Source organism: Nipponia nippon, unplaced genomic scaffold, assembly GCF_047370975.1.
Source record: "Nipponia nippon isolate SJK-2023a ecotype South Korea unplaced genomic scaffold, ASM4737097v1 scaffold_3, whole genome shotgun sequence".
NCBI classification, from domain to species: domain Eukaryota; kingdom Metazoa; phylum Chordata; class Aves; order Pelecaniformes; family Threskiornithidae; genus Nipponia; species Nipponia nippon.
The window spans coordinates 40,061,160-40,079,568 of NW_028262347.1; the positions used below are offsets into that span (position 1 = coordinate 40,061,160).

General features: G+C 39.8%; 1 protein-coding gene across 1 annotated transcript in view; it reads left to right on the top strand.

Annotated features, from left to right (window-relative positions):
* MYRFL (myelin regulatory factor like) overlaps nt 1–18,409 on the top strand; it is a 46,403-nt gene that overhangs the window by 8,405 nt on the left and 19,589 nt on the right. The window contains exons 3-13 of the mRNA XM_087766087.1: nt 3,143–3,210; nt 3,302–3,560; nt 4,944–5,035; nt 6,867–7,014; nt 10,229–10,424; nt 11,561–11,637; nt 12,913–13,023; nt 13,602–13,692; nt 16,565–16,765; nt 17,175–17,283; nt 17,772–17,881. Coding sequence (XP_087622213.1) covers nt 3,143–3,210; nt 3,302–3,560; nt 4,944–5,035; nt 6,867–7,014; nt 10,229–10,424; nt 11,561–11,637; nt 12,913–13,023; nt 13,602–13,692; nt 16,565–16,765; nt 17,175–17,283; nt 17,772–17,881 — 1,462 coding nt within the window. The remainder of the gene's footprint in view (nt 1–3,142; nt 3,211–3,301; nt 3,561–4,943; nt 5,036–6,866; nt 7,015–10,228; nt 10,425–11,560; nt 11,638–12,912; nt 13,024–13,601; nt 13,693–16,564; nt 16,766–17,174; nt 17,284–17,771; nt 17,882–18,409) is intronic.

An 18,409-nucleotide genomic window follows, 5' to 3' on the forward strand; every position in this document is an offset into this window, starting at 1 on the left:
CTGGGGGATGAAGGGATTGAGTGCAGCCCTGCCGAGAAGGACTTGGGGGTACTGACAGATGAAAAGCTGGACATGAGCCGGCAATGTGTGATCGCAGCCCAGAAAGCCAACCGTATCCTGGGCTGCATCACAAGAAGCGTGGCCAGCAGGTCGAGGGAGGGGATTCGCCCCTCTGCTCTGGTGAGACCCCACCTGCAGTACTGCATCCAGCTCTGGGGTCCTCAGCACAGGAAGGACATGGAGCTGTTGGAGCGGGTCCAGAGGAGGGCCACAAAAATGATCAGAGGGGTGGAGCACCTCTGCTATGAGGAAAGGCTGAGGGAGCTGGGGTTGTTCAGCCTGGAGAAGAGAAGGCTGCAGGGAGACCTTATTGTGGTTTTTCAGTACTTAAAGGGGGCTTATAAGAAAAATGGGGACAGACTTTTTAGCAGGGCCAATAGCGATAGGACAAGGGGTAACGGTTTTAAACTAAAAGAGGGTAGATTAAGACTAGATATAAGGAAGAAATTTTTTACAGTGAGGGTAGTGAAACACTGGAAGGGGTTGCCCAGAGAGGTGGTAGATGCCTCATCCTTGGAAACATTCAAGGACAGGCTGGATGGGGCTCTGAGCAACCTGATCTAGTTGAAGATGTCCCTGCTTATTGCAGGGTGGTTGGACTAGATGACCTTTAAAGCTCCCTTCCATCCCAAAGCATTCTATGATTCTGTGATTCTATATATAAAATGCAGATCAACATAATAGCATGTGCAATATGGAATGCAGAATGCAAAGGGTGCTGTTACCACCAAGGTCTTGGGTGCATCTGGAAATGTCCTAATGTAATAGAGGAACCCTCTGTAGTTCCTTTAAATGGCAGTGAGATGGCATAGGATTTTCTCTCCCTTAAGCTGCTTTGAAAGCACCATCATGAAGGACTGAAAAACTTGAAATAAAATAGGAGATGTGACAGACCCGTGCCCTCAACTGACAGGAGACAGAAGCATAGCCTCTCTGTAGTGGTCTGCTGTTGACTTAGAATGCTCCTATTTTCAGTGCAGAAGGAATGAAGTGGTTTTGCTATGTAGTGTGAGAACACCTGATTGTTGCTGAGAGCTACTCATGGAGGACTTGGCCTAGATTAAACTATGGTGTAGTTCCAGGTCTCACTCTAAGAGAGTAATGTCTGATAGGAGACACACTGTGAGTGTAAAAGCAAAACAGAGTATCATAGGGAGATATAATACAATATAATCAAGCATATGTACCAAAGAGTAAATAATCAAGAACCTTCTTTCAAACCTCAGGCATGTGAATGGGCTGAGCTGTTGGAGACAAGTTGAGAGCAAAGCTCCTAGTGTCAGCCACACACAAGGAAACATTCACTTTCTGCCTGAAAATCAGGAGAAAGCTGCACAGTAAAATATGGGCTGGCATGTTCTTGTACAGAGCACTGTGCCTCAAGTTCTTTACAAAGGAATCAGGAGAGGTCATGTTTTCAGAGATTTACCTGTTTGAGTAACAAAAACCGGTGAACACTAAAAACCACAGAGCACACTTAAGTTGTTTGGCTTTCCACAATGACCTCTCTGAGCAGGGGTGTTAAAACATAAATCTCTCCTGCTTGGCTATGGAGTTTGGGAAAGTGGTGGCTATGGATCACATGGAATTTCTTGGTTCCCAGCCAAGATTCCCCTGTCATGCCTCCAGTCCCCAGCTCTCAAAATGACTATGTGAGCATAACTGCCTTCCCATCTTGTAGTCCCCATGCCTCTGCTCCCTGTAATGCTCCCACTGGGTGTCTGAAGGTGCTGTGCTATGCTGGGACCTTGCCTCACCAGGGCGCCAAGGGTGTTCCTCCTGTGCAGTGCTGGTTGCCAACACTCCTGAGCTGCTGTGGAGGTGGCCCTTCTTTCCAATTCATAGGATATGAACTGGGAGATGAGCCTCTTGCTTAAGTAGCTCTACACAGAGGAAAGCAGTCCAGCTCTGCCTGAATTTGGCACGGCACAGTGTTACTCAGCAGGTGTTTTCATGGCAGGTGACATGGAAGCTGTTGGACGACGGTACTACATGGGGTGCTGCATGGATCTGCACTTTGTGAGCACTCTTTGTCATGGGCAAGAGAGCCCAGACTCAAGAAATTTTTACTTTGTTACCAATTTAATTTTTAATTTGTTACTCATGTATTGAGAAAAAGAGAATATAAACAATTAAACACTTAGGGAAACATCCTTCCCCCCACCACCACCCCTTTTCAAGGCTCAATTTAAACCGAGCACTTCTCCCTCCTTCCTACTGCCCATGTTCCAAATGGAACTGGAAGATTTGCGTAGGATTGAAAAGAGGAAGAGTAGCTCGTCACCCATGGAAACACCAGGTTAAGCTTCCAGATCTTTTCAGTCAGCTTGTAAAAGGCCTTGTTTCAAACTGGGCAAATGGGCGTCCCAGCTGTGTGGCAGCTCCCACCCCCCTCCGCACGTGGGCTGCCTCTCTGGGGAGTTAGGTGCTAAAATGGGACCTGCTGACGTCTGATAGTGGCCGAGAGCACTTTGGCCAAACTAAGGTCTTAAGAAATTGGCTACAGTTAGCGGATAAAGATGCTACACATCTTTAACCTGTAGTCTAGAGAAAATGGGAAGGAAGGAGGGTTGAAGTCAGCAGGTCCTGGAAGCGGGGTTTGCGCAAGAGCCGGCAGGGATGGTGCCTCCCTGCATAGAATCATAGAATCGTTTAGGTCGGAAAAGACCTTTAAGATCATTGAGTCCAACCGTTAAGCTAGCGCTGCCAAGTCCACCACTAAACCATGTCCCTAAGCACCACATTTACCTGTCTTCTAAATACCTCCAGGGTTGGGGACTCAACCACTTCCCTGGGCAGCCTGTTCCAATGCCTGACTACCCTTTCAGTGAAGAAATTTTTCCTAATATCCAATCTAAACCTCCCCTGGCATGGGGGAGAGGTGGAGGGCCATAGGAGGTGGTCTGACAAAGCACAAGTGATATTGCTCCTTTGAGAAGGGGCAGCAACCACAATGAGCAATGCTTTCTGAAGATCCTTGTCAGTAGCCTGGTGGTCCCCCTCCAGCTGCTTTCAGCATTGCCATGTGGTCATCCTCCATGTCTCCTCCCAGTAGAAATTAAAATCTCTTTTTCATCCCCAGGCAAAGCCAGTTGCCAGACTCCCCACCGGACTCTGGATCGGAACCGTGTTCTCCGCCACAGCTCCAGAGTAGGTTACATGACTTCTGCCTCTCCCAAGCTTGCAGGAAGGTCTCCAGCTCCTCTTTCTCCTTAATTTCTTGTCTGTTTACTTCTTGCAGCCACGTGGTATGATGCTACATGGCCCAGTGGGCTGCAGGCTCCGCTCCCATGCCCATCTGCTGCGGCATCCAGCGGGCTTCCTTGCAGGTTCATGGAGACTTACTCTGACCCCAGTGCCAGTGGGCATCCCTGCAGCATCCCCCAAGGCTGCTGTCTGAAGACAGGAAATGCTGTGACTCCTTGGAATAATTCTACATCCTCCAGCTGTTTGGGTTTTAATTATTCATACTTTCAGCCAAATGCATCTCAGATTTCTGGGTAAATGATAAAGCTTTTATGCAAAGGATGAGACAAATAGAAGAAAAAATAGAGCTGGTAGAAGACGTGGTTTAAGACTGGTGTAAAATCTCCGTGGGTACAGGGTTTTCCACAGGGTGGCAGTGTTTAGACATTTTTGTGACAATTGTGGTGGAGGGTGCTTTAAACATCTTGATTGAAGTTCAGATTGGAAGTAGGAATGGATTTCAATTTTTAAAACGTTAGGAGGCTCAAGAGGGATCAACAGGTGCTTCATAACTGGATTGTAAAAACATTCAGGCGTTTTGCAATACTTGGTGCAGGGATTTGTCCATAAGGATCTAGTAAGTGTTCTGATGAGTGGTATGAGAGAAAAAAAAAACACCTGTCATATCTATGTAAGCAAGTGAAATGGTATTCATATACCATCTGCCATATTCACCCACCAGCATGTTGTGGATGCTTAATTATTTAAAATACGCTGGCCAGTGTAAGCATCCAACCATGATACCTAGGAAGAATGAATTGACTGATGCATGCCAGAGGGGGACCTCCCTGGTTATGGGGAGAGAAATGTGAATTCATCAGTGTTAGTCCTGGGCTTGCAGATGCTCTGTCCCTGTCTCCTCTTCTATACAGAGCTCAGTTACGTGTTACATGTGATGTGGGGGAAGGAAGCTGCGCTTGGGTTTCTCAGTGAAGCTATTTGTGTTCTTTATTTGTTTGCTTTCCAGTAGACAGTGCCAGTTAGTCAAAATCGTATTATTTTTTGAGGCAATACTTTGGTTATTGGAACTTAAGATACAAAATACTTCTTAACCAGATGTGGAACTTTTGAACAAACCCAGAAAAAGAATAACAATGTTCTGCTCATGGAGAAACCTTAGTTTGAGTACCTACTGTGCTTTTGGAATAAGGTTTTTTCCCTTTGCACAAAGGAGCACTTTTTGAAATCTCAGTTTCTAGGAAAGGGGAAAACTGCTACCCATCAGTTTCCCCTTGAGATCTCTTCATTAACGCATTAGTTTAACTGCTACTACTGTTTCCCATATAAGAAGGAAAGCAAGTTCACACTTGGAGTGCAATTATTTAAGATAAAGCTGTGGTTTTAACACAAATGTCAGGAGACAATAAAACCGTGCTATGTATGCACTGTGTAAATTTTTAAGAAGAGATCAACTTCTCTATTCATATGAAATAAACAAGTAAACTAATTTATGTTTTGGAAGGAAAAATTGCATAATTCAGTTTTAAAAAGCCAACAGCAATCTCCTCCCCCCGGCAAATCAGAATTTGGGTGACAATACTGTTAGAATGAGATACCTGGGTATTCTCTTGTTATGATTCTGTAATATCTGTATTTATACTTATAAATGAGTAATGCAACGTGTATTTTTAAAAAAGTATTTCTGCAGCATCAGGCAAAAAAAGGAAGCTGTCACAATTACTGGGTGATGCCACTGATTCTCCAGTCCAGTCTCAGGACTCCAGACAAGGTAAGCAAATATGCGAAGATGAAATATCATGCTTCATACCATAGGCAAGTAAATATTTTAAGAGCACAGCTCCTGATGGCTCTGAAAAGGCAGCGGTATTAACAGTCTGTAGTCCACTACCAGGTTTGGAGGAATTTACCTTTTCAGTGTTTTTGAAAACCAGGACCTATTTATATTTGACGAAGAGAAAAGAAGTGTTAGAGGCTCATGTTTCCTGAGGACTCTCTGGGCAAAATATTCTGCCCTTCTCCATGTGTGAGCCTGCAGTACACAGATGATACTGTACTCTGCTGACTTTGCTTGGCGCTAAATTGACTGGGCAAAGAAACCATCTTGGGTCAGCTTAACAGGGAATTAATGTGGTGGATGAGCAAACAGATTGCAGTTTCCCTTTATCGTCTCAACTCCATATTTTTTCTACAGAGTGTATCCATGCGTAAGCTTGGTAAAAGCTGTGTGTTCTTCCCCACCCCTTCACCAAATTAATTTGGTTCATTGTTCCATCAAGATAAAAATGCTAAGCTTATACCGATTGATACAAAAAAGCTTATCAGGCATGTACAGAAATGGATCAGCTTCTGTGAAGTGTGAGGCTCTCTGTGAATGAACAGTTTGTAATGAACAGTTTATCTGAGGAATTTCACCCTTGTCTTTTAGTGGAAAATTTGACAGTTGCTGGTTATTTCCTTAGAGTAAGTTATTTTTAAGCATTAAATCAATCTTTTAGAATGCTTTTAATGAGTAGTAACTGGATTTAGTAGGTTACTTATCCTTTGGTATCTTTTATTTGATCAGCGTTGCTTGATTGTGACTGGTCCTCTAGGTCTACCACTGCTGGGAAGAGCTGAGCAGTCACTTCTGTATCTAAAATTGCTATTGCTGTTTTTAGTACTTAAAGACACAGCTTTGAAATATCCTTTTCTTGGGAGTCACTGTTAATAAAACCTCACTGACACACGTGCTATTGGAAAAAGAACACAGCCATTGGTAAAAATGGCATGGGGATCATTTAGAAATGAGGTGTGAATTTCTTTACTGTGGGTGGCATTTTTATATTTTCACTCTGCTGTATGTCGTAAGTGGGGAATTGCAAATGAAGCTTGGGCCTGAAATGATTCTGTAGGCTCCGTCTTGCCATGCTGCCACTGGCTGTGGACGGATCTTAGTTTATATGCTCAATGACATATTTTCTCCTGTCCTTACTGCACTCCATTTATCTGTCTCTCTTATCACATTCTCCTCTGTCTTCATAAAATGTATAATATCTGAGAGAATTATGGTTGACCCTGTCTATCTCTGAATGCTATAGTGTATAGTCAGAAAGCATTAACCAGTGAACCAGGGGTAGTGGTGAATGTGCTTGCTATTGGAAAACTGTGTCTCTTGCTCTGGAACAAAGTACCTTTTGCAGTGAGTTGGAGTACATTCAGTTTAAACCTGTAGTAGAGAGAATGGGAAACATATGTCATTATTTTGCTTAATTACTTCTTGTAGTGTTGCAGATTTACAGTAAAATGCTTAGCTTTCCTCCCCCCCCACCCCCCCCAAAAGGAAACTGTCCATCCTTGCAGGGAGAATACAAATAGCAAGTGCTACTTGTGTAATATTTTGCAAATCGGGAACGCTAAAAAATTTATTTTCTAGGATAAGGGAATATAACATAATCTTTTGGAATAACTGCAAAGGACAATCAGATTTAAATATATATGCAATATATTTGTGCTTTATATATATGTGTATATATATATGTAAATATATTTATAAAAATGTTTATGCAGGATTTTTGGCTAGTCACAAAAGTAATAACTGAATTGTCACTATCTTTCTACAGCAACCGTTAAGGACTGTGCTCCTGAAGTGCAAGAATATGACAGTGATGGACAGAATGCAGCTTTGGAAAGATGCTGTCAAGCTCTGACATGGCAACCGTATCAAACTTCTCAGTGGAACAGCTTATTTAACTCTAATTATGAAAAACTGTAAGCACTGATGTTTGCACTTGGAAAAAGTGGTTTCTCGGTGTTGTGGGTTTTTTTTTCTTTTCTTTTTTTTTTTTTTTTTCCTGGTATTGCACTTTTGTAGGAATAAATGATACATTTGGCATCCCTTGTTCTTACTGAAAATAAGACTGGAGAAGGAGGTATAGCAGGCATGATAGAATATGAATCTGCAGATGTATCAGGTCAGCAGAACTTTAAACACTGGTTGAAATTCCTGCCACTTTTTCTGATTTACCTTCAGGGATTTACGGGCAAAAGAAAAATGAGTTTAACTTAAAATACCTGTTATTTTTTGTCTCTTTTGTCAAGCACATTAAGCATATGGCATCTTTCCCTCTGATGGCCTAAAACATTAAAGAAAAATGGAAGTAGAAGATACCTGTATTACTTCTGGGCTCATATAACCTAAGTCTTAATAACTAGAGACATATATATATGACGTGCAACTGTTTAGTCAAAGATTTAGAGTTTTCCTGTATGAATCAGAACTGTAAATCAGTTTTTTGCCACATGATCTGGCAAAGGTGATTCCAAGTTCACTTTACATCCCTGGTGTTCTCCATTCTAGTATTTAGTGCGTGATCCCTTTTAACAGAAGCCTTTCTACAGTGTCTGGTTTATTCCCCAGGATTGGTGCAAACAATTTGTCACTATTGCCACAGGACTTAAATAGCATAGTAAATTTTAATTTTCCTCTAGCCCAACCTGCTAAAAGCACTCATGGGAATTCGGAGTGTATCAGCGTCATTGCTGGACACTGACGTTCCCTGTTTGCGCACAGCTGTCCGCATCTTACTGTGTCCCACACAACCCTTCTCCTAAGGTATTGACATGACAAGAGAGCAGGCAGCTCATCGTCCACACCTTTCTATTCCTTGGGAGCTGGATGGGCCAGGAAACCTCCAGCCGTGTTTGTGGTGTGAGTTGTCACTCTAAATGGAAGTGGCTTCCAACTCCTGTTATGCTTTCAGTTAACAACTACATTAGAGCTGTGAGGTGATGGTGGGAGATTGCTCTCCTGCTGCTCCCCAATTACTTGTTGGTTCCCATATATTTAAAATTGAAGTTCCAGACTCTCATTTCTTGGAGGCTTGTGTCAACAAAGACAATGTGATGCTGAGTATTAAAGCATCCAAATACATGTACTGTTACCCTTTGCTGTGGAAGGGGATTGAGATATTACTTGCAGAGGAAGTCAGAGTTACTTTTAAGTGAGGTCAATGGCAGTGCCTTTGTTCCAAGGTGCGCTGTAATTACGGCACAGTGCACAGATTTTCTGAGTAGTGATCCTGTATTCTGTTAGCTTCAAGAGAGTCATGTGCTTATCGCTGCTCACTGTAGATGGATTGGTCCCATACCTTGAAATTGCTGTGCCCACTTTAAGGACATTTCTCAGGTTAATTATTATTTTCCATTTCATTCATCCAGTATTTTAACCTTTTGATTATTTCATTTTCACAACAAAATGCTGGTAACAGAGGTAGATTCATTAGAAAAGGTGACTCTACCATTAATTGTGCCCTGCATTGTATCTCCTGGGCACTTTTTTTAGCCCTGTGCCCTGTTACCATTGTGATTGGCGGGACTCGGTTCCAAAGATGCTGTCTGAAGGGTGAAATTCTGAATAGAAAGAGGAATTCGAAATGTAGTAGGGATGCTTGTGTGACAGGGATATCTCTTGCTATCTAAAAGTTCTTCAAGTTTTACAGTACTGCTTAGTAAGACTGACCATTCTTTGGGCAATCGGAACAAAATATGTATTTGCTCTGTAAATGGCATACTCAGAAAATGATAAACATGAAATTCCTCTTTGGGAGTCATTGTTCCAAACAATTAAACTTGAAGAAATGGAAATTTGTACTTTTGCTTCTCAATCTGCTTGCATGTGTAAGCAAGTACTCTGAAATTGCTTTAAGAATATTAGCTAATAAATTTGCTTCACACCTAAATCTGAAAAATGACTCCTTTCCCTACCATGAAATACACACATTTCCTACATAAATAAAAAGAATTACCAGTTGTAGAAAGAAACTGAAGAAGTTTTGCTTCTTTAGTAATGATGGCTTGAGGAGATGGTAGACACTTCATTATAATTTTAAATATGAATTAACATATGACTTAGTAGTTTTGAAGTAGTTACAAAGTAGTTTTCTCTTTATTCCCTGTCCCAGATAATCAGGGATTATTTGAAAGGGGCCTTTTGTTCATAATTTATAAAAAGATAATAAAGTCTGTACATTTCTTGTAAAGTCTGTACATTTTGATTTTTCAACTAAAAATGTGCAAACGAATGGATGAGTTCTGAAAAGCCATGTTCAGTAATTGTGTTAATGAGAGGTTCTCAGTAGCATCAGACAGGATCACCGTTACCAAATTTTCATTAGCAAGAAAAGCCAATGCCCATATAAGAGAACCTTGCCATGTAGTCCTATTATTTCAGAATTATCCACCACTTAAATCAGAGAACTGGAAACATTGTTGGAATGGTGAGCTCAGTGGCTCTTTTAGAAAGATCTTTTGATACCTTTCCTTGATTGCTGTGAATCATAAGGACAGAATACGCTTTCTTTTTGAGTGACAAATTAGCCCTTTGAATAAATAGAATAGGGTTTCCTTAGTTGGGGTAGGACGGACAACATTATAAAGGAGAGTTTTATAGTCATCTGGCCAGAGGGTCAGTATCGGTAGCTTTTCTTTTAGCCTGAGTAAAGCTGTATTTGAATCCCAGCAGCTTCCACAGAAGCACTTGGTGTGGGAATTCGGAAACAAAATAGGGAGTCTTGCTGGCTCATTAGCACCTTGTTGTCTGCAGCCCTAGTTCAGCTCTGTTGTTTATAGCAATGTTATAAAGAATACTTGAATACACTAAAAGATTTGGTTGTGCTTTTAGGTGAAGAGAGTTCCTTTATACCAGATTTGCAAGTGAGGATTATGTCAGCTTCTTCACCTCTGGTTTCCAAACATTTCATGTGTCAGTCTAGAATTAGAGTATGCTTTATATGCATTTTCATTTTTACACCTCTAAGAGGCTAAGAAGAAAATACTGGTAGAATTGGTGATTGTAAAAATGTATTTTGGCTCTCATTTTGTTAGTAAAAATGAGATGGATTTTCAGACCACAGAAAAAATAGGAACTCAGGATGTCACTCAAATATGCCTGTACATAAAGTTGCTATTCTTCTTGTTTTTGTAGACCCGCTATAGGATATCACATTGTCACAGATAAAGGATTTAATTTTTCAACAACAGATGATGCCTTTGTGTGCCAGAAGAAGAATCATTTCCAAATCACAGTCCATATTGGAATCACTGGACATCCAAAATATGTCAAAACTCAGCTGGGGGGGAAACCAATAGAAAACTTTTACTTGAAAGCTTTTGGAATAAAGGCAAGTATTTCTCCTCTTTGTGATTATTACTTTTAATAAGTTAGTATGCGATTATCCATATAATAAGGTAAATAATTGGAACAAACTCTTTTCTTAGTCATTTTTGACCAAGAACTGACAAAAGAGAACTCTTTTAAGTTACTAGTGACTTGTGTGTGGAACTCTTTTGCAAAAAAAGTGATGTTTTATGGATGCTTGTGCTGATACATGCTGAAAGACATGTTTGCCTGTTTGCCATGGTTTCACTGACTTCCCTCTCTTTGGCTAAAATTTTGTTCCCTCTGTGGGCAGTGCAGGGGCATCATCTGGTGTGTCGGTGGCCAGTCTACTCATCGATCAAAAAGATGTGTTGAAAAAAACAATTCACAAAGCAAAAAAAAAAAAGAATCAAATCTGTTTTTCCTGAACAATTCACATGTAGAAAACCAACAAAATTTCTCCATTTCTTCTTGCCAGGCTTTCCATTTTCACTTTAAGAACCAAATTCTTCCCAGCCAATATGGGTCCACAAGCTTGTATATAAGGAAGTAGTAAGAAATTTTAATCTTTCTGAAAGATTTTACCAGGCTTTCTACTGACTACCAAAATTCAGTGATTTAAAAAAATCCACGTAGCTGTTTTACAAGGCAGTTACTACCAGCTTTGCTTAATGCATTCTAATGCAGAAGAAATTAGTGAATATTACTGTCATCTGTTCCGATCTGAAGCAAAGCGCTGCCTGGTACCATTCCAGAAAGGTACAGAAATTTACATTAAAATAACTTATGGAACCACCTTGCATAGGTTCAGTTGTCATGTTAAATATCTACATTTATGCTTTGGGATAGAATGAGCCAATAACATTTAGATTCAGAAAGCAATTTTTCTTTCGCAAATTAATGCATGACTTTTCCCTTCTTTTTTCTTTTCAAATTACATCCACAGAATGATTTGGGGCTTCAGACTAGCTGGAACACAGCCCTGTCAGGTGTCAGTTGATCAGGAGTCAACTCACGTTATTTTCTCTACAGTTCCATGAGAAATGAGAGAGATTTCACTGTTTCAGACACAATTTGCCTATTAATTTCTATTGCAAATTGTATGTGTTTGAAAATTTAATATTCTCGTTATTTTTGAAAATTCTTTTTTCTTTATAGGTGGAAGCTCCAAATCAAACAATTGCTATTGAACAGTCTCAGTCAGATCGAAGCAAAAAAACTTTCCATCCTGTTAAGTAAGAATTTTGAGAAATTTATTCCATTTTATTTCAATACTTGATTGGTCAGAAATGTGAAGCAGTTGTTTCTTAGAAACTTACAGTAGCTCTAAGCCAGTCTTCTGATCTTCATCCAAATTCCATTCTGGGGCTGCACATAGAATCACAGTGGTAATATATATAGTCTCCTTTCATTGAGGAAAAATTGCAGCAGCTTTACAAATGTGTTAAGTATGCCTATCCAAAATATTTATATTCAGCTAGCAACACTGTTGTATGGTGTTTAGAGCTGTAGGGCAGATGCATTTCCCATCCTAAGCAATGTCAGTAATGTTCCTGTTCTACATGGGCATGAGATGTATTTGCAGTGCTTTTAAGGGGGAGTGCCTCTGCTAGAAACATACGTGCACCTTCTCCCTGGAACTCTCTGCCATTCTTCTGCATCTTAACTCGCTGGCGGAATCAATGTTGTGTCTTCTGTTGGAGCTGTTCTGTTCTCTATAAAGAACTAAATAAGCCTTAAACCAGAAAAAGATAAGACAGTGTCAAGTTTGACAGGACGGTGCTGTGATAAAGGCTGCAATATATATTCTGCAAAAATGAACTTTGAGCTTGGGAGAAGAGCTCGATTTTCACTTAATTACCTCTATTATGGCATTTTTCTTCCTTTTGCATACTGAAGAGTAGATTCTGGGTGTAAATAGTTGCATGGGTGATGATGGTGTAGTTTTCATTTATACCAGATGAGAACGCAGTCGGTGGATTTTTGTTTTCCCCATGCAAGCTCTTTATTCACATTATTTATCACTTACAGGAGCAGTGCCACTATGTATTTGAGACATAGGTCTATATTTTATACTTCCAGCCATAAAAATCAGGTGCAGGTGAAAAAAGGGACAAGCAATAAAATTTATTTATTTTAATGTGGAAATTCAGATCCAATAATAAGCAATGTTACCCTTGGCAAGCAACAAATACCCATCATATGGAACACATACGGTTTTATTATGTTCAAGACTCTGTACAAACAAACCAAGAAACACAAGACTCCTATCACTAACAACAGTTTCACACTGCTGGTGCTTTATCCTGTTTGTTTATCTCCTTGACATAGTCATTGTGTTTTTAATGCATTTTTATAAACCAGGGTTACTGCATTTTTACTGGGGTTCCTCTATTTTTTCATTTGTCAGTTTTTCTCAGAACCGTTTTAATGAGTTTGAGGAAATCTGGCTTGAGCCAGGTAGATCTCCAAATGCTTATTTCCCAATCTTGTTTCTTTTTCTGTTTTAGAGTTGATCTGCCAGGGGACCAGATAACTAAAGTAACACTGGGAAGGTTGCATTTCAGTGAAACAACAGCAAATAATATGAGAAAAAAGGGGAAACCTAATCCTGACCAGAGGTATTGCTGTAGCTACCTGGCCTGTGTGTGTGAAGTGGAAAAGAGAAGGTCTACTTTAGAATGGAGTTAATGTTTGTGAAAAATCTCAGCGTTGCCAAATCCTGTGACTTTTTTAATTTCAAATTCTGTGATACTTGGTATCTGCTTAAAGGCCTCTCTTTTAAAGTCACAGAATGATGTGAGAATAAAAGAAAATATCCCAGTCTCAAGGTTAGAGATTGTTTCAGGAAATCACAGCCAGAATGTTGGCTGATGAAATCAGGCAACCAAAAAACCAAATAATGATTGTTTTCTTCTGGGGAAGGAAGGGTCTTCATCTCTGAGTCTTTATTACTTAAATTTTTCAAAATTACTGTAATCTTTGTTCATTTTCAGTGATTGTGGGGCTTGAAAGAACATATTACTTGAGAGTGAAGGAAATGGTTTTTCTTTCATATTGTAACATAAATATATTTTTTAAAATGTTCTGGCTATCTTTTTATGTATCAGTAATAGCAGTTGCATCTAAAACATTTTAATTTTTTCTGTGAGAAGACATTACTTCAATTATTACCTTGATTAAATCAATTTCAAATCAGATACTTCATGCTGGTAGTTGGACTGTACGCTGTCTCTCAGGACCAATTCTACTTACTGTCTGCAAACGTCTCTGAAAAGATCATTGTGAGGGTAGGTAGAAATTTATATTGCTTTCATGTGAAAAGTATTTACAAAACTGTTTTGATATTCACAGGAGACTACGGGGGGTTGATTCTTGGGCAAAAAAATTGCCATTGAATGAAAATGAGGGAAAAAAATTACAGTTGCATATTGTATGAGTATATTGTTATCTTTTAATTATTGGGATTTTAAAATGTTAAAAGTAGAGCTATAGAAGAATTGAAAAAGAAAGCCTGTTATGAACTCCAGTACAAAATACACTGATTTTTCCAGATTGTTTTTTCTTTGAGGTGAAACAATTTCCTACACTCACCAGGAATTTGGTAAATGTTTTCATTGGCTAGAGGCTTCATTTTCAAAGGAGGATGAGAATGAAAAAAAATGGAAGGAAAGAAGGTCAAGCAGCTCTAGGAAGATTAAGACCCACAGATGCCCCTTTCCAGTGTGTTTCCAGAGTGTCCCAGCTCTTAATTTGGTGGTTGTAATGTAGGTTTCAACATAGAAAAAGGAAGAATTGGTCTCTCTTCCTCATGACCATTACTTTTCAGTCCTCTGATCCACATACGGTTTTCCTTTTAGTACTCAGCTTTAGCTTACAGTTAGAGTTGGACTTGGAAGAGAGAAAAACCCCAGAGCTCTCTTTTAACAGGAGCTGTGGAGGGTTAGGGTTAGGAGAGAGATGAAGTACAGAGCCCCAGCATGAGTGGGGTTGCAAGGGGGCTGCCAAGGGAAGGTGGGGGCTGCAAAAAGCTTTCAGTCCTGGCCCCTTTTTCGTGTGACCAGTAGCTGGTGGTTAACGTTTGAACTGGGCATAGTCTAGGGTTATGGTTATTTCTAGGGTGAAGATTATGTTTAGGGCTTAGAAAGATAGGAAATGCATAGGTGCCATGTGGTGGGGCTGCAAAGGATGGTGAGGGCCTCCAGAAGATTGTGGTCCAAGTGAACTTTTTCTTGTGGACCAATTGAGGAGCTGCTTCTTGTTTACACGGAGTCTTTCTAGTCCTTGGCTTATGGTGAGGAATAGGCTTAGCATTTTGCTTTAGAGTCACATAAGACCAAGAGCTCTAGTGTATTAAGTGGGGCTGGGAAGGGGATCCTAAAGAAAGGTGAGGGCTGTCAAAAGCTTTTAGTCCTGCCATCATGTTTTGTAGGCCATTGCTTGGGTCCTTTTTGGCGGCACATCGTCTGCCTAGGTTTATGATTACAGCCTGGTTTAGCATTTGGGTTTGGAGAGAACAAAAGTGCAAATCCCCAGTACGTGTGGTGTTGCACAGGGGTTTCCAAAGGAAGATGAGGGCTTTCAGACGGTTTCAGTCCTGGCTTCTTTTTCATCTGGGCCATAACTTTGTGTCCTCTTGTGCCATAAAGCCTCTTCCTGTGGTCACAGTTAGGTTTTTGGAGGGCAATATGGCTGAGAGCTCCTTTCTGGGTGGAGCTGTGAAGGGGCTTTGAAAACAATGTTTGGAATTCAGTAGTCTTCTGCCCTGCTGAGTCTTATCATCCTGGCTGTTGCTGTGGGTTCTTTTATTTCAGGACACTGAAGCACTGTTTGCATCGTTCCTGCATATTTAGTTCTTTTCCTTTTTTGTCCATTAATTTCCACTATATTGCTTTCGCCTGAATTTCTCTTTCTGCATCTAGCAGTGTTACAAATATCATCTCTTCACTAATTTGGGAAAGCTGTTGAATTATCAAATTTAACTTATCCTTGTGATTATTGTTACCTTATAAGATGTATATTTTTATGTAAGATTTAGAAATTTACATTTTTCCACCATTTTTAATGTTAGATTCTTTTGAAATTTCAATGAAGAGAGCTTCTTCAATGTGTGTGAGAGAGTTTTTTAACAGGAATCTAGGGAATGAGATTTTGCAAACCTGGCCACTATTCCAGACAAAGAAAAAAGAAGGCAGAAAAGCAGAAGGCTCAAGAGGCTGTGATTTGAAGTGGTGACAATATCAACAGGAAAGCTGGAAAGAAAAAAAAAAAAAAAAAAAAAAGTCCTTTTCCAGATGTCTGACGGGGCTTCAGTGGCAGGGTACAGTGAGCCAGCCACTGGCTACCTTAAAGTGGCAAAGCCATGCAAATCCACTGTGAGAGAAAGCAACTCATGTTCTGGCCCTTTATATGCTCAAACATAACATAACAAAACTACCAGCTGAGTAGTGGTTATCAGGCATATCAGATCATGCTCTAATTGTGGCAAACAGTGATAAGTGCACAGCACCATGCCTTGTAGGTGGCAAAGCCTTGTGAAAGCCTGGCTTTTTCAAATGAGTGCGAACTTTTTATAGTGATCATAACTTTTGTTCAGACTCAAATTTTAAAGCCTGAATTCAAAGTTCAAAAAAAACCCAAAAACCAAAATTAGCTGCTGAAATCAAGTGCCTTTTCTAAGCATACACACTCCGTTGTTTTTTTGGTGTTCTTCGAAAGACCTTGTCTCCTTGACATGAATTTCTAATATGAGTTAATTTTAAACATTACAGAGGATTTTATGAACCATGTGTGTGTAATCTCTTCCTTGTTTGCTCTTTTCTGATTTCCAGCCTTAGCTAAAATTTGCTGGTAAGTAAATGGTTATGTAGCATAATGTCAAAGTTAAAATTTGGAAAGCTTTGGACATTGATAATTTAGCTTAAGGTGATAATGAAGTAGAATACAAGGGAAAAAACAATGAGGCCAATGCTGTATGAGTAGAAACACTTACTTAGAAGTGACTCCACTCTGTTTTTTTTCTGTCGGTGTGTTAGAAAAGCTCTTGAATACAATTTAAATATTAACGATTTGGCATTTTATTTTCCCTGAATTCATGATGGAATAAGCAGTAGTGCATCTATGCTATACTGTATCTTTAAACATATTTTTTTTTTCTTCCAGGCATCTAATCCAGGGCAGTTTGAGAATGACAGTGATGTACTGTGGCAGCGAGGACATGTTCCAGAGACAATAGTCTATCATGGTCGAGTAGGAATTAACACAGATGCACCAGACGAAGCACTGGTTGTCTGCGGAAATGCAAAAGTTATGGGCAGAGTCATGCACCCATCTGACAGCCGAGCAAAACAGAATATCCGGGAGGTGAGGGCTGTGGAGTATTTAGGGCATTTATGTTCGCACCACAGCACATGTGTGGATCATTGTTCTGACATGTGAAGAAGCTTCTTTATCCTGGGTGTGCTGAAATGATGGCCTAAAGAAATCGGGTGTACCTCTGTGCTCTGTAGAGCCATCGCCTATGGACTTGGGAAGAGGCTGACGGTAGAAGCTGGGGATATCTGTGTAAATGGGAGTTGTCAGACTGAAGAGTAACTGGCAATACAAATACAAATAGCACTCTGCTAATGGGGAATGGGAAGATTGTCTGTATTTTTCGATGCCAAGATTGGCCAAGTGACCATGTCAGGCTTGTTGTTGTCTCACTGAAGTCCTACATGCGATGACCATTCTTAATGTTTCAACATATGAATCTTGGTATTTGCCCAACTAGGTCGATACGAATGAGCAGTTGAGAAGAATAACACAAATGAGGCTGGTGGAGTATGACTACAAGCCTGAATTTGCATCTGTTATGGGAATAAAAAATACTCATGAAACAGGTATTCGGTCAGCTCTGTTCCCATTTTTCATTAACTTCCACTGTTGTTCATTGTGCCATAGTGCTTTTTAACACCCTGCTACTTCATCCTCATTTCTTAGGATACTACAATTGAACACTTTTCTGTGTTTCTCTTGTGATATAAAAATGCCAAAATTAAGTATTTCTGGTAATTTTCCAACTTCTCTTTCAATTTTTAAAAATAGGAGGTTATTTTTCCAGAGGTTTAATGAAAATGAAGTACGTAATCACAAACAATTTTGTTCTTATTGCAGAGAAATGGGAATTCCTAAAGTTTCTGTTTGTTTTCTGTGGAATGAAAAAAAAAAAAAAAAAAAGTGAAATCCTGGAGTTTCCTACCACAGAGAAATTCTAGATCATGTTTGGCCCTATCTGTAGCTTTTAGGATGGCCAACTCAAAACACACAACCATGGTCAATGGTATGCCACTGTTTTTCCTGACTTTAGTTTATGTTATCTTGTGAACAGGAATAATAGCCCAGGAAGTGAAGGAGCTGTTACCTCAAGCTGTTAGAGAAGTTGGAGATGTTTCTTGTAACGATGGAGAAAAAATAGAAAACTTCCTCATGGTTGACAAGGTATGGTCTTGAGAGAGAAAGTGGAGGAGTGTATTTTGGCTGTTCCTTTCGTGTATGGAGCTACAAACACACGCTATGCTTTATACAGAGCCGTAGGCCTCCACATGTATTTACAAAAATAGTGCTTGGCAAAACATTGAGAAAAACTGAACCACGAGGTGTTAGTAAATGGCTGAATCTTTTAATGACAAAAAGTATTTACATTAAAATCTTGTTCTAATAATAAATAAACATACAATAAAAGAGAAAAGGAAGAAAACTAACTTTGCTGAATAAAGGTGGATAGCGATTTCATAGCATTGGTCTAACAAGTGGGACTCCAAAACATTCTTCTGTGTTTAAGTGTTTAAGTTAATTAAGTGTTCCAGAAGTGAATTAAGCAATGATGGCATTCTATTTGTTAAATAAAAACTTCCTTACTCTAGTCCTGGTGTAATCACTTCATACCGAATACAAATGCTAACTCCGTGTACTCTGTTGGAAGGTTTTTTTAGCCATCTGAAATCCTTATTATAGCTTCAAAATCAT